The sequence below is a fragment of the Diplotaxodon limnothrissa genome, linkage group LG10 (assembly GCF_057381915.1).
Source record: "Diplotaxodon limnothrissa isolate DT_005_m linkage group LG10, D_limnothrissa_male_GT1.1, whole genome shotgun sequence".
Lineage (NCBI taxonomy): Eukaryota > Metazoa > Chordata > Actinopteri > Cichliformes > Cichlidae > Diplotaxodon > Diplotaxodon limnothrissa.
The window spans coordinates 29,892,476-29,914,334 of record NC_140605.1 but is presented as its reverse complement, the minus strand read 5'-3'; the positions used below and the strand labels follow the sequence as shown (position 1 = coordinate 29,914,334).

Genomic DNA, 21,859 nt, shown 5'->3' with positions numbered 1-21,859 from the left:
TACTGTGTAGTATTGTGATATTTTGTTTGCTAATAATGTATCGATACAGGGACAGCAGAAATCAGAATTCAGAGCATTTGGATCAGCTCTTTTTTCTGAGCAAGAATCCTGACATTCCTTCACTGTCCAAATGTGTTTAACTTTTTTTTTGGCAGCAATAAACATGACCGTTTACTTATTTTAATTTAAGACATGTTTTATTTAAATTAAGTTTAAAACTTTTTTATTTAATGTAAAATTATATTTTGTTTTAATTTACTGTCAAATTCTTCAGTTGCTGAATGGGCTGCATAGTTATCATAAATTGCATAGTTCAGAATAGCTATAATTGTACCAGATGGATGCATTCAGTTAAGTTGGACTAGACTGTAATACAAACCGTTCAGTTTGTCAACAATAAAACTGACTGAAATGAGAGAAAGACTGAGTGTGAGACTTTGATATTAGATAAAATGAATATTGATAAAGTTTACCTTTATGTACAGAATCTGAATATCGCAAAATATTTTTAAAAATTGCAATAATATCGTATCGTGCGTTAAGTATCGTGATAATATCGCATCGTGGGATATATGGTGATTCCCACCTCTACAAATTAATGATTTATCAATATTCTTGTGCCTAATCTTTAAAATCAACTTAAAAACACTCATTAATATTAGTATCGTCTTTTGGTCACTACTTACGGTTTTCAGAAAACACTGTAAGCCATAAAATGCTCAGTTAGTTAATTGACATATTCCAATATTGCTCTTATCTTAAAAAAAAATCGTATCTGTCCTCCTGTGCATGGAAAATAACAGCCCTACTTCATCCAAGACCTCGGAAAACATTTTCCGGATTAGTTTATGGGCTCAGTTGCTACTTTCAAGCCTTTTTGAATGCAACATGAATGAATTTAGTAAATGGGTTAGGTTCTCGTTAGCCTCCAGAGGAATGATACAGCAGGGAACGCTTTAGGGCAGGTCTACCTTTTGATTGTCAGGTCACTATGTATCAGTGCACAGTGCTCCTCGTTTCTCAGTCAGAGCCACACTTCAATGGTGCATCTTGTTTCAAAAAGTCAAGATGGAAAAAACAATACAGCGCAAATCAATTGGATGAGCAATGGCTACGTCCATCTTTCTGTACAGTCTTTTCTCCATAAAATTCTCCTGTGTCGTATTTTTGTCCTGCTGACCGTTAACAGCGTCATGTATGTGTCTTTTTTCCAGCACTCTGACAGTCATGGTAAACCTGAGGCTGTATTAGAGGCGGGAGAGTTGGAAGGAGACACTTTGGACCCCCAGACAGGCTTGTTCTACCGCTCCACCCAACCAGCTTCAGAACCCACCAAGCAACCCGCCCACTCTGCAAGCGCTCAGCCGCCGCCTTTGAGCCAGGCTGAGGCCGAGCAGAGCCGGCACCCTTCCACCTCCACGTCCACCCAGCAGACGCCACCGCAGCTGCAGAGCAAACCTCAGATCAGCCAGCCTTCCTCTTCCTCCACCACCTTCCCTTCTACTCCTCTTCTGACTAAGAAAATCCCCAAGCTACGAGAGCAGAGTCAGCCCAAACCCCAAACATTAACCCAGAGCCCTAAAGACAGACCTGTGAGCGCACCGACCCCAGCCGGGGCCAGGGCCGCCACTCCGAGCACGCCAACCAAGCCCATGTTGACGCCACAGCTCCCGAAGCTCCAGCAGGCCCCCACATCCCACCACCGGCCCCTGCACACCTCAATGTCCCACCCTCCTCCGCTGCAGGCACACCACCCCGTCAGCACCGACAAAACCGCCTCCAGCCAGGTGAGTGGATTTTACACCTGCTCACCAGGAGTAAATTTCCAGAGGCAGCTGATGCCCACAGCTTCTCTCTTTTATTTTGTCATGATGATTTCCTGTTAAGTCACCTGATAAAACCTGTCGAGGGTGACACGTGAGTGGATTTTCACTTCTGTCCCGATCCACGACCACAAACACATACATCCAGTCCCATGACTAGGAGATAAAAGGGAGAGGCCTACACCCAGCCTCCCCTTTTTATCTCCCACTCTCCCAGGGGGCGATATCAATTTGAGTGACACCTTATGTTTATCAAAAGAGATCAGCTGCATTTTGCTGCTCAGTGCATTAAATAACTGCTGTACATCTATTAAAAACGGTGAGCAGTATTTCAATAACATCACTGTAGAGCACCGATGGCAAATGTGGGTCAGGGCCCAGAATGAAGCCTTCAAAGCCCGCTTTCTCTATTTTAATTGCATGGTGTCGTTGTAATCCAATACAAGAATAGAAGTGAATTCAAAGTTCAAACTGAGGTAATTTAAATGCTGAACATCACTAAACAATGTGACATACTTTCATTATTAATGAAAACCCAACGTGTGGTTTTGTAGATGTTAATGTGGAGGTGTGAATCTAGTAAAGAAAGGGAATGTGCTTTTTATATCATGTGTAAACTTCCTGTTCATTTCTAAGTAGTTATAAAAATGACACATTATGAAGTTAAATGTGGCAAAGGGTGTATTTAACTTTTGGCTCATGGTTTTGGCCCGTGAATTAAAACGAGTTTGACACCGTTCCTCTAGACATGTTCAAAATTCCAACTTGGATTATTGTTCTTAAAAGCTTCCCTGAGTCTACAAAAGGGAATCCACAGCATTCCCAAGTAATTCTCAGCATCTAATAATAAGCAGTGCATGTTTCGGTGCTGGGATTTCCCTACGTTTGAGCCAAATGGAATGAACCTCTTGTTTTTTTTGTTTTTTTCCCCTCATGTGACACACTGATAAACAAGGGGAAATTAATTTATGGCTGTGCTAATGCTGGCTGCAGCTGCTGCTTCTCTCTGTTATCTGTCACGGCAACCAAAGGCCGATTGGTGGCCAGAACAAATAACAAATCAGCTCATTTGTCACAGTTGGACTGAAGCAAGAGCTCGGTGTCTGTATATTTGGAGCTTGTGAGCCATACAGCAAGCTTTCCTACTATCTGACTTTTAAATACACTTATCTTGTCTTTGGCTGAGCTGTAGCACGTACAGAGCCTGCATACGTGCCTTTGATTATCATTTCAGTTCATTATGATCTTCTTATCAGGACCTGCTTTAGTTACTGTCTCTCCTCCTGCCAGAGGTCAGCTGTAGTAATTCAGTAATAACAAGTACTTCTTCTAATTTGTCACTGCAGCAGCCAATCATCACGCAGAGTGCCACCGTCACCAAGATTACCTTTGGCAGTTCCCACCACTCGTCGCCCGTCTTCAGCAGCGGGGAGGCTTCTGCCAAACTGATCCCAGAGTCCAGCTCCGGGCCTTCTGGAGACAAGCCCTCAGTGTCGGACATCCTAAAGATCTCCATGATGGAGGCGGAGATCGATCCAAGCACGGAGCCCATGGTGGTGGATTCCTCCAGCGATTGCGGCCCTCTGGGGAAAGCTTTGGAGGTCCAGGCCGTGTCCGGCACGCTGGACTCGGGCCAGTTCATCAGCAGCTCCGGGGCCACCATGCATCACTCCCACTCGAAGCCGCAGCAGTTCAGCTGCCTGCAGGGCCTCACGGCGCAGAGGAGCAAGGAAGACCTGGAAGTCATCGAGGTACGTTTTGTACTGTACGTTACTGAGAAGATAAATCAGACAGCAGATAAACGTTTTTGCACAAAGAGCACATGATATGGCCACGTTATCAAAGTGAAAGCACACAAGTGTTTTTTTTAATGGACGGTGGATAATGATAATCAGATACTTATAAACTTTAAAAAGTCCTTGGTTAACTAAGCAGCTGATTTTCAGCCAAAACTGAAACATTTTTCACCACAACCATAAACGCCGTCCTCTGATCCTTCATTAGGCAGCATGTGCAACTATTAAAGAGAGTCAACAAAGACAGGGCTTTATTTATTATTTGTTTAAATGAACTCAGCACAGTCACAAGCAAACACACCCATGCCAAACGCCTTTTTTAAATCAGGTTTTCATGCCAACAGATTTTATTTGCAAATGCTCGTCTAATGGAGCAGCTGGTCCTGTGTTTTTATCTCACGCTAAGCAAACATTTTTCTTAACACTTTCCCCCACAAGGGCAACATTTGACGACCTCTCCGTACCCTCAAAGACGGGTTTTGACACCTCAGTATACGTCGGTGAAGACGTGGAACACCCTCACTAACCTCTCATGCTCAGTCGGTCAATTTGTTCTAAAAGCAGGGCTGAAACGAGGGTTTCCGAGACGTCCAAGGGGGAAAGAGTGAAGAAGTTAGGTCCATAAGTATTTGGACTGACAGTTTTGTGCTTTTGCCTGTAATTTTAAAATCAACTGAGTTGTGTGCAAATAAACCAATATGCAGCGGAAGTGCAGACTTTCAGCTTTAATTTAAAAGATTTTGCGTTAACTGCAATTTTAAGACACAGTCCCTGATTTTCAGAGGCTCAAAAAATGGAAAAACTTCCAAGGATTGTTTTTTATATCTTGAAATGCTCTGCCAGGTGTTTACTGCAGCTGTCTTCAGCTCTGTTAGGCTCCGATCAGGTAACTGACCTGGCCACTGAAGAATATGTAATTTACTGTTCCCCAGCTTTACTATTACTATGTTAAGTATCCTTTGTATGAAACTGTAAAACAGAAAAGGTTTTCGTCTTTGAAGCCTAAACAGTTTCTCTGACTTGTATCGATCTTCTCGTCTAATTCTCAGAAACAAAGGTGAACAGGTGGATTTCCCTGAAAGTCCTGTTTTGTTTCCTTAAGTCAAAGCTGAAAAAAAAATGTCAACAAGGATGGAAAATACCATCTTAAAGCATCACTACCTGATGATAAAGCCCAGAAGAAGGCACTCACAGTCTCAAATGTCGGAAAATGGAGTGATTCCCCCAGAACAGGAAAAGGGAAAACGAACACTGTATATGCAAACCTATATGCTCAGTATTGACATAACTTACATTTGGTTACTTATTTCTAGTTCTATTGTTTATTCTGTGACTCATTTATCGTATACTCCACTGCAGACTGAGAGGACCATATTAGGGATATCCCCTCTCTGTGATGTCACACAGAGTCTAGAGTGGAAAAAAAAAAGTCTGAGAGGGACTATTTTCACTTACTCTGAGCCCGATCTTTCTCATACATGCAGGTGATTCCTCAGTATTCCATCCTGCCAGACTCCAGCCAGTCTAACGTGGTAGTGGAGCCCAGCGGCTTCCTGGAAATCACCAACTACACCAGCCAGCAGCTGGAGGAGGACAGCCCCATGGAGCAGGAGGTGGACAGCAGCAACGACGAGGCCGCCGCCGCAAGCCCCCCCGACCAGCCGTAGTCACTCCATGCTAAGAGACCCTGACGGGTGCAGCGCACATTTTCACTTTGGGAAAAGCAGACTGGCGATTTGTTCGAGGCCTCGGACACAGTGGACTTTAGTTAGTGTTTCATTTTGTGTAAAGTATTAGTTTGTTAGGCTCTTTTCGTCCCCGCAGCTAACGGCACATGTGGTTTTTATCACCAGATGTGGGAGCGAGGTGAAAGGATTAGTTCTAGTCCGGCTTCAGAGAGCTGGAAAGCAGTTTCTCCCAGCATACGATGTTACAGTATGGTGGACTTTCTACTTTCTAAGACATTTAAATATCATTTCATAAACATACAGCTGAGCAAGTACACTGCATTTAAAGTCAACCCAAAGGACCTGCAACTTCTGAGGGGGTCATAGAGATGAGTAGCAGCAGAAAAGATATTGAAAATGCCTTAAACACCAGACTTAAAAGCCCTTTTTAGACATTATGCATGACATCACTGCCTCCAGCCATCTTTTTAAATGAAACCTTTATTGTTATGTTCCTCACGGCCTCTTTTGCACCTATTACAACTTTACCACTAGTTTGATATCTCATCAAGAACCGGTTTGACGTGTTTTCACCCCCAAGAAATTCTATCAAAGGTGATTTTCCTTCTGCAGAAATTCCCAAAAGCTTTGCTCATAATGTTGCAGACTCAATGAACCTGTGCCCATTCTCCAAAGACCGAGTGTCACACACAGGCTCAGAGGACGGAGCCTCCCATGAAAACAAATCACAACATCTTTGTTTTATTTAAAGTTAGGAGCATAGTTGGCGATATAAAATCTAAAAATCTGTCATACCACTAACAACATGCAGTCATAATCTCACGTGGTGTTTTATAGAAAAGTGCCCCGGGTGCTTTTTTTTGTTTTGGATATGAAATCGGATGATTGGAAAGGATGTCTGAAAGGGGCTTTGATAATTCACACAAAAGAGGGAACTCGATCAGGTCTGCAGACCCAAACAACCCCAGAAGTTTGGAAGCTTTCAGAAATAATTCTCGGAACTTAATTTAGACCGGGGCTTCTCCGAGGGACGTCGTCCTGGAAAAATCAGCTCACGCCGTTCCTGAGCGGCGACTCGTAAATGGACAGCTTTTGGCGTCAGACGGATTGTATTTTTTCTCGACTCATTTTGTAACTCTCCAACACTTTACAGGGTTTTCAGAGGAGGGAACAGAGCTGGAGCAGATTGATATATATATATATTATTTTTTTCTTCTGTGAGGAACATGACGCAGAACCACAAAAAGAGTCCTGGAGGACCAATAACGTCCAACGTAAGAGTTGCTGCTCAGTGTAATTTTGGAGTGCTTAAAAAAAAAAAAAAAAGGAAAAGAAGCAAATTGAGCAATGTACTTTTTTTTGTAAGATGTATTCCAGAGTCCAAAAAGTTGCAGTGAGAATTTCAATAAGTACGCATTTCTTTTCTACCTTTTCAAACTGTCTGACTAGATGAAAAAAAATTTAATCTGCACAATAAATCAGCTGAGTACAGCCGGTTGTGTTTGTCTCGGTCCAATTGTTTGAAAACAAAGAGTTTCAAACAAAAAAACCCCGTCCATCCTTGACAGGGAGAAATTCCTCTGCTTTGAATAATGTTTGTCTGATGAGGTTTGTCCATTTTCATTTTCCCTTCAGGCTTTTGGAAAAACATGATGATGAACTTGACCTCACGCCACAAAAACACCAGCACATCGGCACCGTGCACATTCAGGTTTCTTTTCTTACTACACTGGAATATGTGAAGCTTTGAGAGAAAAGCTGCCCCGTTTCTTGTAAAATTCCTGTTCAGAGGGAGCTTTTGCTGCTTTTTTTTTTGTTTGTTTGTTTGTCTTTCTTTCGTTTTACATTAAACGCCTATAATCTTCACGTCGCTGCTTGTGAGGCATAGATAGGTGATTGACAGCAAAACAGAAGACGACCCAAAGCGATCAGGATGCGATTAGGCTGCAAACGCACGTCTGTGTCTGGCTGGAGGCCTCCGTGTGTTTTAGAAAAGCCTGTTTTTACTGGTATTTAATGAAGACAATTTCCCAAACTTGCAAGGATGGGGTGAACAGATCTGTTCTGTTATTTCACACATTTAAGAGCAATAAAGTTAATCTTTAGAGAGCTGAGCAGGTAAAAAGGTGAAAAAGAACTTAAAAAGGGAGCTTTTTACATACCTACTCAGACACTGTTAATTTTTTTTACCATACAGTACTGTGCAAAAGTCTTCACAGACCTTATTTCTTTAGATTTTGGGTCCAAGCCAAACTTCCTGAATGTTTTTGTTTTTTTTGTTTTTTGGACACTGGCTGCTTTTCACTCATTTGTAGTCCAGGCCTTGTTCATGACCTTTTTCAGAGGAAGGTTTTTTGTTTGTTACGCCACTAATCACTGATCTATGAGTCATTTAAGCACATGAGGGCACACAAGGAACTAAAAAAAACACAATTTCCCATTTTTATTTTTTTTCAGACAGGGTTTTACATTTTTAAAGTATTTTTGTAACAACAAGGTGATTCCCAAAGGGCAAAAAGCATGATGTGCAGCGTGTCCTTAAAAAGCCATTCTTAAAGAAGGGAAATGGGGAGAAAAGGTTGAGGTATGTCAAATTATATTAATTTGCCAAGAACTGGACTAAAAATCAGTGCAAACAGGTCTTGTGGAGCGATGAATCCAAATTTGAAATTGTCAGTATGTACAGAGGAGAGTCAGAGGAGAGGTACCTGCACCCCTATTACAACAATACCTGTCTGTGAGACACAGTGGAGCCTCTGTCATGGTTTGGGGCTGCTGAAAATTACCATAAGATTTTGATTTTCCCTGCAAATCTATGTGAAAAGTATCTGATTGGCAACAGCTCCATTTTCAGCCTGACAATGATCCCAAACGCACTACTGCAGCAGTAAAACCAAACCTGGATAGAAAAAACGCACCGCTCAGTCTAATGCTCTAACACAGGTGTGTCGAACTCCAGGCCTCGAGGGCCGGTTTCCTGCAGGTTTTAGGTCTCACCCTGGGTCAACACACCTGAATCACATGATTAGATCATTACCAGGCCTCTGGAGAACATCAAGACATGTCGAGGAGGTAATCTAGCCATTTAAATCAGCTGTGTTGGATCAAGGACATCTAAAACCTGCAGGACACCGGCCCTCGAGGCCTGGAGTTGGACACCCCTGCTCTAACAGATCAGGATTTCTACTGCTTTTTATTCACAATTTCAAAGCACGTGCCTTCATATGCAGTTTTCTGTCTAAATATTCTACTTTGTAATAGACTTCTTCAGTTAAAGCTGGAGGAGTCTAATACGCCCACCCCTCCACCTCCACCCGATCTCTTTTGAGGGAAGTATAATGAAGGTTATCAGGACAGCTTGATGACCTCCACATGCAATGACTAAGAATTGGTGGGCAATAAAAACACATTAGTTCACCACTTCTTCAGAACCAGACGGCTTTTGTGACAAGGCTTTATTGAAACGGTAATTTGGGGATTTCCCCGCCTGGCAAAACAAAACGAAAGAATTACACATGCACTTTCTGTCATGTTGAACTGCTTTGCTTGGAAAAGCAAAGAGAAATATCCTCCACATACTTTTCTTTCTCACCTTTGACCTGTAACCTGAATGTGCTGAGCGACTGCTGCAGACTGTTGCTTAGCGAAAACCAGTTTTTCCTCTACAGGTGCTTCAGGAAACTGAGCAGTACACATTTTATACCGGGCAGCTGTGTCATTCCCAGTGTGAATGCCAGACTTTAAAATTGGGAACATTCGCATCTTATTTCTTGCACACAGTGACAGTTTGACAAGAGCCCTTTTTTTCATTTACACATTCTCCACCTCTTGAACTGCAACACATTTGCAAACCGTTTTTTTATAGAGTGACACGAGACCTGTTTGGCTGTATGTAACCATCATGCATCCTCTCACTTTTGGCCTGTAAACAGCTACGGCAGCCTCCAAAATGTTTCCAGGATTTATAGTTGCTCCTGCAGGCAAGTATAAAAACCTATTTACTGCATCGTGATGTCCATGTGAGCCAGGTTTCCTGTTTATTTAGGTTTGTCGCTTGTAAAAGCCTAACCGCACACTCCCTTGTAGAGCCCAGCCATGCACTGGTGCTTTCTCCCTCCTCATGCTGTAAATGATCCAGTGGGTTCTCAAGGGCTCAGGTCCACCCAGCAGAGTCTGATTGGCTGGCCTCAACCTGCAGACATGTGGCTCTGTTTAGGAGCGTGCTGACTTAGCGTCCCTCCATCCTGACCCCCTGCTGGGCGAGCGGTGCCAGAGTCCCACAGGAAAACACGGTTTACGCTGCTCTGCTTTCTCACCTGACTGAGAAACCGCTTCAGGGAACAGCCTCTGTGTTTAGGAAGCATGAGCATAAAGTTGTTTTAAGCTTCTTGGTTTTTAGAGCATTGTTTCATAAATAAGACTTGAAATGCTGAAATACTGGGAAGTGTTAACTTAATGTCAGCAACACGTTTTTTTTAAGTTGCTACATTGGCTACACTCATCACAGGATCTCCCATCAGATTGGGTTAACTGGCATCAGACCAGTAGCATGAGTGGGAGAGAGGACTAGTCTTTCCGAAGATTAGAGACGTGAGAGGTTCATCATACTGTGAAAGCCTGAGTGGGAAGGTAGTTTAACAAATTATGAACAATGTTATTTTTTAGAAAAATTAGAAAGGATTCGGGGATTTCACAGATAACAGAACATAATATTATTAAAAGATTTGGGGAAGTCTCTGTGCACAAGGAAAAAGTTCAGAAAAACATTATGAAAAGGTTGTGATCTTCAGGCCCTGAGGCAACATTACACTGAAAACAGACATGGCTTTGTAGTGGAAATCACAGCGTGGACTGTCTGTGTGCCCCAGAACCCAAAAACAGACCGTCCTGTGAGGTCCTCGCCTTCTTTGGGTGTGAGTTTGTTTAAGATGAACTGATGATAACAGAGGCAAAGTGCATCTATTTCAGAGATGGGATAACACAGTCAGTCTATTTATCATGTCATCATCAGTTCACCTGAGGCCTTTGGACCTTCGAGGAAGCTGGAATACCCAGAGGGAAATGCCTCATTTCATTCATGTACTGTGAGGCGAAAGTGCTGATCACTGTGCTGCCTCAAAATAATAATAAATAAATATAAATATTATACATGCAGCTCATCCAGCTTGATATGAGTGCACAGCTCAAAAGCCATCATCTCTACCATACGTTGGAGGATTAGTGCACGTGGCCAAGTACGGATATCTGTGAAGGTGAATCATGGAAGGTCTTTTTATTTCAGAAAGACAGCACTGAGCCACTTCTTCTTTAAGTTTGAAGCTTTTCTTTCCAAGCTCCTTAGACTAAAGGTTTGATAGGTAAACTAGTTATCCTAATTTATTTATTTGTATCTTATTATTTATGACAGCAGCCCTTTTTTTCATAAACTATCCCTCAATACATCCATTTTTATTCATCTTTTTTGAACTTGGATGTCCATATCCTCCATATGTCCCTCGAGCTGATTACCTGGAAGATCTCAAAGTTTTCCTAGATGATATTTATGAAGTTTGTCATCTAGATATTAGTTATTTCAAGCAGCAGATCTGTGAGCCTGATTGCTCAGATAGCCTGCAGTGCAGACTTGTCTGCCACTTAAAAAAAAAATAAAAATCCTGCATTATGAAATGAGAACAACAACAATCGAGGCCTACATAAACCGTTATCCTCGACATGAAATTCAAAATGAGAATTTTTGAAAAATATTCTTACAAAATTGAGTAATTACAGTTTATTGATGTGAACGTGACATCTTAACGTGGTGTTCAAACAACCATTTTTTATGTGTAATGTTTTTGCTGTCTAATTCTAACCACAAATGGGACTCGGAACCAAGAGTCAGTCAAACTTTGTACACCCACCATCCACCCCAGCATCCTCCTCCAGAGTCTTTCTTCCTTCTTCTTCTTTCAGTTGCTCTTTCAGCCACAGTAGATCATCTGCCTCCATCGCACTCCGTCCCTAGCATCCTCCTCTGCCACAACCACCCTCTGCATGTCCCCCTTTACTACATCCATGAACCTCCTTTAGTGATCTTCCTCTTTTCCTCCTGCCTGCCATTCTTTGCTCATTGTCCAGCATATCCTCTCTTCCTCTTCTACATATGTCCAAACCATCTCGGTCTTGCATCTCTAACCTTTTCTCCAAACTGCTCAGCCTGAGCTGTCCCCCTGTTGTACTCATTTTTAATCTTCTCCATCCTGCTCATCCCCAAGGTATTAAGAGCATCTTCAGCTCTGCCACCTCCAGATGCTTTTTTTCCAGCACCACAGTCTACAAACCATAACTCATAACAGGTCTCACCACCAACTTTTAAACATTCCTTTTCACTTTTACTGCTATCTTTCTGTCACAAATCATCCCAGATGCCCTGATACACCCTGCACTCTCTCACCATAGATCCCAGCGTCATCTGTAAACATCACAGTCCTTGGAGACTACTGCCTGACCTTATCTGGCAGCCTGTCCATCGCCTCTGTAGTGTCCAACAAATGTCATGTGCACAGTATTTTCACCACGCATACATACATTTTAGGAGACAGAAGTGAGCTGTCACAAAGCCATCAGTAATGTTGAAACCTGCAGTTCCTCCATTTGTATACTTGTCTTGATTATATCATGAAAGGCCCGGATATTGTTCCACATAATGAGCAAATTGTTACAAACACATTTTTCCTATTAATCCCATTAATCTTAAAGTGCTGATGAAACCTGAAGTATGTCTGATGAAACATCTGCGAAACTAAACAATCCCTACGGCTGACCTTATTACAAGCACTGACCCAGAGCAAATGACTAAGACCACAAAAGGCAGCAGTGTGCTTGGTGGTCTGATTGCATTGTTCTCAACAATAGTTGTTGTTCTCATTGTTGGAGACCTCAGTAGGAAAGATTATGGGCGTAAAGGGTTGGGTAGGAGTTTCCTTGAAAATGCCTGTGATTTATCACTGGGGCCCAAGCAGCATTCCTCAGGCTTGAGTTTATTTGACTGCACTTCTTGCCATTTATTCACCATGGCTGCAGACTATGTTCCTCGGGGCCGACATAGAAAGGTTTTACACAGTTATTTACACCTCATATTAGAAAATCATATTTAATGTTGCCACTCGTGAATTAATGATGTTTCCCTGTTTTTTGCCTCTGCTTTTGGTGCTATAACTCAGCTTTTTTTGGCAACTTTGGATGCAGCTGTTTTTGGGCAAACACCACACTCATAATGACCATTAGTAACAGATCCAGGTTATGTTCTAAGGGAAAAAAAACAATCCTATTGTAGTGCCAGCCAGCTTTAGGCCAGCATGTGGACAATAAATGTGAAATCTGGCCCGACTCCCTGTTTCTCTCACAGCCTAAAGCCCAACATTTTGTCCTGCTTGTAAAACAAACAGCCAAACCCCAAACTGAGTCCACCTGAACTCTCAAAAACAATCTTCTTGGAGGAACCTCAAAGTAAGTTAATGTGCTCAAACAGCAGATGCAGGATGCATGATACCATTGTCCTGGGGTGTGCTTCCTGCTCCCATTTTGTCTCCTGCCCTTCTCAACGTTACAACACCACAGCACAAGTAATGTAGGACATATTTAAGCATCTCATCAATTCATGTAGCTACAGGACGTAGACAGTCAACTTTGACCTTTCCCATGGCTGGGGATGATAAATCAGGACAGTGAGCAGTGCGAGGGAGCAAGGGGTGCGATTACTGTGGATGAATAATAGGTTGCTATCTTCTTTCAGTTTACCAGTCGATGAGGCTCGACCTTATGGAGCAAGGCACAGCTAATCTCTGCAAAGGGGCAACATAGGCATTCACCTTTAAAAAAAAGATACTCCCAGGGATGTTTTTATGATGTGAAACAGATGGAAATGGCAGTGAATCATCATTACTGGCAGACACTTCAGATTGAAACAGTATTTCCTGAGTTAGTCTCTTGAGGATGAACCAATAAGAAAGAAAAATAGGAACACAGCCACCTCAGTGCTAGTTTGGACCAGTCATGGTGCGATGTAAGCATATTTTAATAAGATAGAGAGCTAACCCAGCAAAAAGTTGAGAATCTACCCTGATTTCTGAGTTGAAAACTGGTGGTACGACTACAAAATCCGAGCCACAGGCAGATGAATGCTGAGGATGTTTCCACATAGAATAGATGCTTAAGTCGGCCTTTGCTGGAAAGTCATCCGCTAACACTAGCAAGTTTGGGTTGCAAGCTGCAGGCCACACATCTGCTAACCGGTGCTGAGTAACAGAATACTATAATAAAACGCCAACTTTAAACCTTATCTATGTCCAAACAGATGAATTATCTTTTAAAATCACCCATCTTTTAAAATCACCCATTGTACAGTTTTTATAATGGAAAAACTACCCAAAGCCTTTTTTATTGTACTATTCTTAGTTAGCGTATTGTCTGTCTTGTCTTAATGTTGGTTTATAATGGAGCACTGTAACAAAAAATAATTTCCCCCAGGGATCAATAAAGTATTCTGATTCTGATTCTGATTTTGTACCTGGCTGTGAACATTTTTAGGAACTAAATAAACTGCTGTTTTTTTTGTTTTTTGGGGTTTTTTTGTTTTTTTTTTCCCGCCTGTCCCATTTGGTTCTTTAGCCATCAGAATTGTTGTCTGAAGACCAACAAGGATACCCAATGGATTTACTTTGCCAAATGGATCATCGTGGCATTGCCGTATTGGTCCATTTGGTCGATCTTTGTTTTTATTATTTATTATATTTTATTTTCAGATGTTACAGACGGGACAGACATGAGTGAGAGATAGGAAAGGGAGAAAGAAAGAGGAAGGAAAGGAAAAACAGAAGGGGAGAGGGACAGTGAGAAAGGGGGGGAGAAAAAAAAATCTCCTGGATCACCTGTTGAGAGAAGAATAGAAAACAAGCAAAAAAAGACAAAAAAAAAGAAACAAAGCAACATACTAAACACAACACCATCGCATTAATCTAGCTAAGTGTAAACAGCAGTAAATACTAAATATTCAATGTTGTTGTGCAGCACGCAGGACAGATGTGCTTCGAAGTAGCAGCCAAGAAAGGTGTAATTTGGGTCTACGAGCAGTGAACACCCGTGTGCATACCTGTGTGGATCAGCGCGCTTGTATTCCAAAGGTTTCTCCATGTAACGATCTGCTAGGGAGTGTGGGGGGGCCACAGCCCCGTCCTCCAGGGTGTGAGGCAGGTATGGAGGAGATCAAAACTCCAGACATCCAGAGGCCCCCAGAACACAAGAAACCATGGAAGACCAACAGAGGGACAGCCGCGCCACTGTTCCAGTAAGAGCTGAGGAGAGTCCCAGATGAGGGTTCACTCAGCAGCCGCGGAGCAGAAGCCAGGGGGAGTTGCAGTGACGCGCCCGACCACCCCGACTCCGTAGCAGCAGGGAGGCCCCACACTCCAGACCGCAGTCGGACGGCCAACTCCACCTAGCCCTCCCGCTCCAGCAGGCCGCAGAAACTGCTGTTTTTAACACTTCCATGTGTTAAAAATGAATGTTAGCATGACGAATGTAACGCCTCCGGTCGCTGGGAAAAAATATGTATGGTTCCTGAAAGTCAGAAAGAGGGTGCTGCAACAGAAATTGTGGTTATGATTGCTTTGGTCGCAGCTAGATTGCCGCAGTCATCTGGAGTTCGCATGAAAGATTATGACGATTTTGCAAACGCTTGCTAACTAACCCCTAAGCAGCAGTGAAACTTGAAAAAGTGTGACACTAACTGGAAACAGAGAACAGAAGTTGTGCCTTACCACAGAAACCAACATGTTTTGAAAAGGTGAAACTTTTGGCTTTGTAAGCAAACGGTCTCCATTCCCAGTTCGCAGCACAATCTTCACATTTTCACAACTGTTCAGGAAGTAGTTGCCAAGTGTTTGCAGACAAGTTGGTATCTTCCACAGAAATCTGCCAGCAACCAAAGCGACCACAAGGAGTTTTTTTGGGGCAGCACCTCCTAGCAACCAATTTCATCTGGCAATAGCAAGCAACCACTCACTAACCAATCAGGGAGTAGACATTTTTCTCTAATAACTAATGATTACCTGGAGTCACTGACCGGGTTTTAGGCCTGCTAGGCTGTCTTCACAATGACTATCAGCAATCTCCTATGACCAATCAGGGGATACCGAAACAACAAGTAGTTGTCAGGTCGTTGCGACTGTGTTACTGAGACATAAAATTTCTAATGCATTTGAGAGCTGGGACAACCTGACATCTGAACCCTCCCTTGGAAAGTTGGGGTAAATTTAACCACGTCTTGTAGAGCGGTTGATGGGAAATGTGCAAAATGTTCAAGAAAGCTTGATAAATGATATGAAACTTTCAATTAATGCTGTAAATTCATGTATTTCCTATGACATTTTTATGTCTAAGCCAACAGAGAATTCAGGTCATTTCACAGAGTTTATCAAACTACGCAAAGTTGGAAACTGTGATCTCACAGTAATGTGTAGATTATTTACAGGCCAACCTCCATATTTCCTTTGAAGGAAACACAAAGATCTTTTTTGTTTATCTGTAGCAGATGGTCAGACAAGTCTTGTTTTCTCTTTCCACTTTCTTTGCGATTGTTCATCAGTGACTAAGCGAGCTGCCCTTGCTTTGATGAAGCCGCCCCCTTGCAACAGAGTTGTTCTGATCTCAGCGTGATACGCTATGATAAACACAGGGTCAATTATGACTCAATGCCCGGTCACAGAGGAGAGGAAAAGTGACTGAGGTCTGCTTCCAATTTAGGAACCAAAAATATTTTAAAAAATAATAGAAAACAACATGGTGGAATTCCACAAAACAGGAAGAGGAAAGGCCTTTGGAAGGAAATTATGCCTTTTGGGAGGATGGTACAGCTGCAAGAGTTGGCAGGAGCCCACCAGCGCGTTGTTTTGTCTTTCCGTTGTGAAGGGGCAAAGCTGGGAGGAAAACAGTTTCCCTCCGGTGGGTGTATGAGCTCCCCGAGGAAGAGAAGCTCCCAGTGTTGTCTATTTTTTTTTTTTTTTTTTTACTTTGCCCAGGAGAGGCAATACGGTGCTGGAAAAATAAACAGAGCTGCAGTGTGGTAGTCTCATTTGATTTCCCAGTGGCTCACTTATGTGGAGCCCTGCAAGTCGTTCTAAGCCATTACTTCAACTTTGACTTCATTCTTAGCCTCTTCAGTAGTCTTGCTATTGCTCACTGATTACAAATAAACTGTGAGACAAAGTCTTTCTGTAATCGGGTCTCGTTTCTGGAGCTGGAAAGTGTGTTTCTTTTGACCTGTTTCCAAGGCCTTTTACATACAGTTGGTAGAGTTGGAGTTTGATATCCGAAGCCCCAGAAGTGGTTTTATGATTTACCCACGGTTCTTAAACTTGCACAAATGCAGGACTATGCAGAGGCGAAAAGGCTGAGGGTAAAAAAAAAAGAGATATCAATGGAAAAAAAAGTAAAAAAGTGCTGCAGGTAGGATATTATCACTAGAGCTAACTGAGGGAAAAACCAAAGGAACAGAGGACAAAAGAAAAGAAAAGAGTACAGCAACACAGGGACACAGGCAATGATTGGGAAACAAAACCCAGGTTGAATAGGGAAGAAAAAACAAAGCCAGGATGTAAAAAATACAAAGAGCCACATAAAAAACTATCCTTCAAAGTAGCAGCTTAAACTGGCAAACATAAGGACAGAGAAAGGAGAACTGAAAACACAAGAGTACAAAACCAATAAATATAACAAGAACTGTGACATATAGTTTGTTTAGGTACTCGCGTTAACCCTTTCCACCATAATCTTGCTCCAAAAAGACCAGGCTGGTTTCGTTTTAAATAGAAAGTTTTTCCCCTGTGGCATATTCAGAGATTATTGAGATAACTGTACTTGATGAACTTTATCCACTCATTTCACTCGCATCAGATTTGGCAGAGCTGCGGTTGGTTGAATAATATCACTTTTTACCAGCTCATTTTCTTTATGACTTTGTCGTCTACTCTCTGGGCTGCAATTTTTTTAAAAGGCTTAGAAGAAACGTCTCTGACAGATGATGTGGTATGATTTGGACTCCTTCTACATATTTACTCTCAGCCAACTTCATCTTGGTTTCCTATGTCCAAAGAATATTTTTTGTGTAACTGTGCAGGCTCCTTTAGATGTTTTCTGGTGAAATCTAATCTGCCTGTAACCAGTGGTTTGCACCTTGCTCTAAACCATCTTTGTTTCCATTCATAAAGGTGTCTCTTGATTGTAGACCCTGATAATTACACACTTATCTCCTCAAGATTTTCTTGAAAAGTGTTTTTCTTAACCATTTTTTGACCGTAGAAATAATTCTATATTCCCTTTTATTAGTTGTCTTCTGTAATCCTTTGGTCACTTGATTTGAGCCTGTGAAAATGGGGCTCTGTCTATAAAAATGGGGGTAATTCTTAAACAGTTGATGCAAAAAGTTTGTTAAACCCCTCTAATTAAAGCTTAATATCTGCACTTCAATTGCTTCTTGATTGAAGTGTTTTCTGATGTCAAAAAGGGCACAATAATTTGTCCTGGTGTGATTTGACTTATAAACCATTTAAAAGTTCTTCGCTTTTAACAAGAACAATCATCAACCTATCCATATGTTGCTACTGACACGAATCATGGTCTCCTTTTTCTTGGGAACACGTCAAATGCATGGAAAATGCTGTTTTAACCTTTTGAACATGGATATTTACAACCATTGAGACGCAATTTCTACGTAAAACATACAAAAATATTAAAATCTACAGGGAATAGTGTCATGATCTTTCAAATCCCTCGAGGATGTTAACTTTCCATTTTGGATCCTCTTTCAGTTTTCGGGCCAAAATCACAACTTTTCTCACAAAACATCTTGTAATGTAAAAGGCAGATCACCATCGAATTTGCTGTTTGCATTGGCTGAGTGTTGATGGGGTTCCCCTGATCATGAAGTGCCAGAAATGTAAAAAAGTGCCTGTTTCTTGGAATCAGTAGGAAAAAGGACTGCCTCAGATTGTGGAGCCATTCAGTTCAAGTATTCAGGTACACAACAGAAGGGCTGCACTTGTTTATTAAGTCAATGAGCAGATGTAATTTTCCCCACATAAGCACAGTCTACAGTTCCAGATTCCAGATAAAACAGATGTAGATTACAGTTGGAGTTTCCTGTAAATCCAAACTCCTCACAGCAAATAAGCAACCTCTTACTCACAAATACAACAAAGAGGGCCACAGTGGATTTATTCACAAAACTGGATCTTTAATATATATTTTCTGCTTAAATAACCTTTATGTTTCAAATTATTATTTGGATATAAATATTTATGTCTTCGTCCTTTTGCATCTCCCAGCCTTCCCCAACCTCCTAATGAAAGTATAAAAACAACGGCTTAGCACGAGACACTCAACTTAGACTGGATATTCTACTTTAGCACTTGAAAGACTTTAAATAGCTTCACGGTGTAAATCAGGACAGTGTTTAAGTCAAACACAAACACCAGAAGGCTTGTTGACAGACTAAATAGAAGGATAACCAAAGCCTGTGCCAACACGATGCCTCATTATTAACACAAAAGCCAACGTCTAGCTGTGATTTCTGCGTTGACAGAGATAAAGAGGCTTTTTCCCCTTTGATATAAAACAAGATGGCCCTGTTGACAACTTCCTGTACCACCCTGGACAGTAAATTAGGTTGAGTAACTGCGTTTCTCTCTCCTGGTGGGAATAAGGGGTGGAGGGTCTGAGTCACTGAGGGTAAAAGCTTTCTTTGGACAGTTAAGATAAAGCTGCTCGTGCTGAACAGCCTTTTCGCAGTTCCAGAGACTTAATCCCAAAAGTAAACTGAAGAAGAAAGCTGAGGTAGTGAGGCTGGGAAAAGAGCAGCACTATCGAGTTAAAGGCCTTGGCTCTGTAAATTTAACTGGAAACTAAAGGCAAAATAATAAAGTTAGGTTTAGCCCTCGGGTTTCTGGTTTAACTCCAGCTGAAAGGATGTGTTTTGGGGGAATATTTTTCTGTTTGGAACAATATAAAGGCAGAGAGGATAACTTTAAGTCTGAAATGACAGTTATCTTTGGGACTCTGGAGAGTTTTCCTGTAGTTAGCCTTTTAGGATGCAGGGATTAGCACAGATTCAGTATAAAGAATAGAAAAGTCCAGTTTCTGAAATGTTGAGCTGAGTGCCAGCTTTGTGAAATCAGATGTGAGTGAATCTAACTGTGTATGTGCAGTGTATGTTATCTTCAGTAGTTTACTGGCTAGCATGGAGGACCTCAGGTCAAAGGGCTCCATAGGCATCGGCGTAACTTTGTGTTGAACATTGGGGGGGTCAAGATCTCTGTCTAAATAAAAAAATAAATCTGGGTAAATTCCCAGATGATTAAACATGCAACTATTTTGTTGGTAATAACTGAAATGAGTAAAGAAAATCAACAGCCTATTTATGCAAGATAATTCATAATTTTACTGGGGGGGTTATATTGGTTGGGTCTGATTATTGGGGGCGTCATAACACCCCTGACCCCCCTGGAAATTACGCCCCTGTACATAGGTTGCTGGAGCCATTTGAAGGTTGGTAGCTTTTGTAGGTGTCTATGATTTTTAGAGATGTGAAAGCAGAGGAAGTGACTTTATTTCTTTGAGTTTAGCTGCAGATATTCTTTTCAGACCAGAAGTCCATAATCATCAAGCATTAATGCACTAGGCTATTATATAGCAGACAGATTTCTTTTCATTTGGATTTCATATTTGGTGCTGTCCTGCAAAATGTTTTGTGGACAACCATTTGTTTTTAAGTTGAACAATTTCACCACTCACGAGCCCTTTGAAAGTGGATCTGGTAGAGTGTACGACTGTGGGTGGCTAACACAGGAATCTTTAGATTGCTGTTGAAAGAAGAGGCTTTTTGTGTGCACATAAGAAGTTATAGAACGACAATATCTTGATCAGATTTTCAAGAACAACGACGATCTGCAGATCTGTACTAACTAGAACGATGAAGCTGCCTTATCATAAAGATGATATGATGTATAGAGATGTGAAAGAACAACTGTAACTCCACAATGACAGTTACCTTTGAGACACAGATTTTAAAAAAAAAACCTTCAGATACACTAATATACGATATAGCACAATGGCTGCACATATACATATATTATTTAATAGTTTGATTAATATTTGAAGGCGGTTGATCAGTCCAACAAAGCAAATTGTGGCATCAGTTTCTGCAACCTTAAGTTGAACAATTCAGTTAATTTCTGTCGGGATTCTTGGCAGAGCAGATAAACTGACTTGTAGTAAAAATACAGATAACTGCAATCCTCTAGCCACAGTACAGCAGTCCACTGGCAGCACACATTGTTTTATTTTGATTAACATTAAGAGGTAATTATTGAGTCCTGTAAATCTTTGGTTCAACAAATCAAATCTTTGGTAAAGTTCCTGCATCTGAAACTTGAACAGCTGAGGCATGTGTGTCCTTTGATAGCTCAGTTGGTAGAGTGGAGGACTGTAATAGGCATCCTTAGGTTGCTGGTTCAACTCTGGCTCGAAGGACAAATGTGCTTGTACAAAGAGAGATGACGTTACAGGAGGGCGATGCCTCTGACTGACTGGAATGATTAATGGCTAGAAAAACCATGAGGAATTGTCATCACTATGACAGAAAGTTTGTGGTTTTTCTCTATTTAATATTCAGAGCCAGATGTTCAGTCTTACATACTTGTGGTTAAGAATGAGTTTCTGCATCCAAATCTTGAGTAATTCTACACCTTATGCACCCTTCAGAGGACTAGGTGAGAGAAACAAGTATCCTTAGGTCATTGGGTCGATACTGGCTTGAAGGGGTGCCTTTTGTGTGTAACTGTATGACATGATGGTTAATGAGGGCGATGTCTCAATCTGACTGGAACGAACAGAAAATCTAGAGGTGAACTGTCATCAGTATTTACTTTGACTGAAGGTTTGAGGCTGGCTTTGCAGTCTTGCAAAATAAATTTATGCATCCAAGGAGTGAACAGTCCAACTCCACACACACCCTTTAGTGGGAGGACTGCAGGTGGGAGAAACTGGTATTTTTAGGTTAAAATCTTGTGTGTCTGCACAACATGAAAAAATGCAGAGACTCTTTGGAGTTTTCTGTAGGACAAAAATCTATCAGAATACTAGAAAGATTGTTATTACTGAGCTGCTGTAGGTGATAAAGTGGAACACTGTAGGTAGAAACAACAGTCTGTGTTCACGTTTTGCACTGTTGCAGTCAGTAAGCTTTCAGATAGACAGGATACATAAAGAAAGGAGGTGGCCTTGGAATGATATCACGACTGTATTACAGAGTGGAGCACTTTAGATAGAACTAAATGAGTAACAAAGATGGCTAACAGGAGGATGACGGTTGTCCTGCAAATTCAACTAAATCGTCATGAAAATAACATGTGCAGCCAGTGCGACACACACCTTTCTATAATCACCAAGCAGTGGTAGAGTGATATAACCTTTGTATACAAACTCATTTTGATTTAATATTTGGAGCCAGCATTCCTAC

At 41.6% G+C, this 21,859-nt stretch overlaps 1 protein-coding gene and 1 non-coding gene across 2 annotated transcripts in view; both read left to right on the top strand.

The window, feature by feature from the left end:
• Positions 1–6,717, top strand: part of emsy (EMSY transcriptional repressor, BRCA2 interacting) — a 28,432-nt gene extending 21,715 nt beyond the window's left edge. The window contains exons 18-20 of the mRNA XM_085364088.1: positions 1,215–1,787; positions 3,170–3,574; positions 5,104–6,717. Coding sequence (XP_085220214.1) covers positions 1,215–1,787; positions 3,170–3,574; positions 5,104–5,286 — 1,161 coding nt within the window. The 3' untranslated portion in view covers positions 5,287–6,717. The remainder of the gene's footprint in view (positions 1–1,214; positions 1,788–3,169; positions 3,575–5,103) is intronic.
• Positions 6,718–20,793: 14,076 nt separating this feature from the next.
• On the top strand, positions 20,794–20,871 carry trnay-gua (transfer RNA tyrosine (anticodon GUA)). Its single transcript is given in 2 exon segments — positions 20,794–20,830; positions 20,836–20,871. It is a non-coding gene; the product is annotated as a tRNA-Tyr (tRNA).
• The last annotated feature ends 988 nt before the right edge of the window (positions 20,872–21,859 follow it).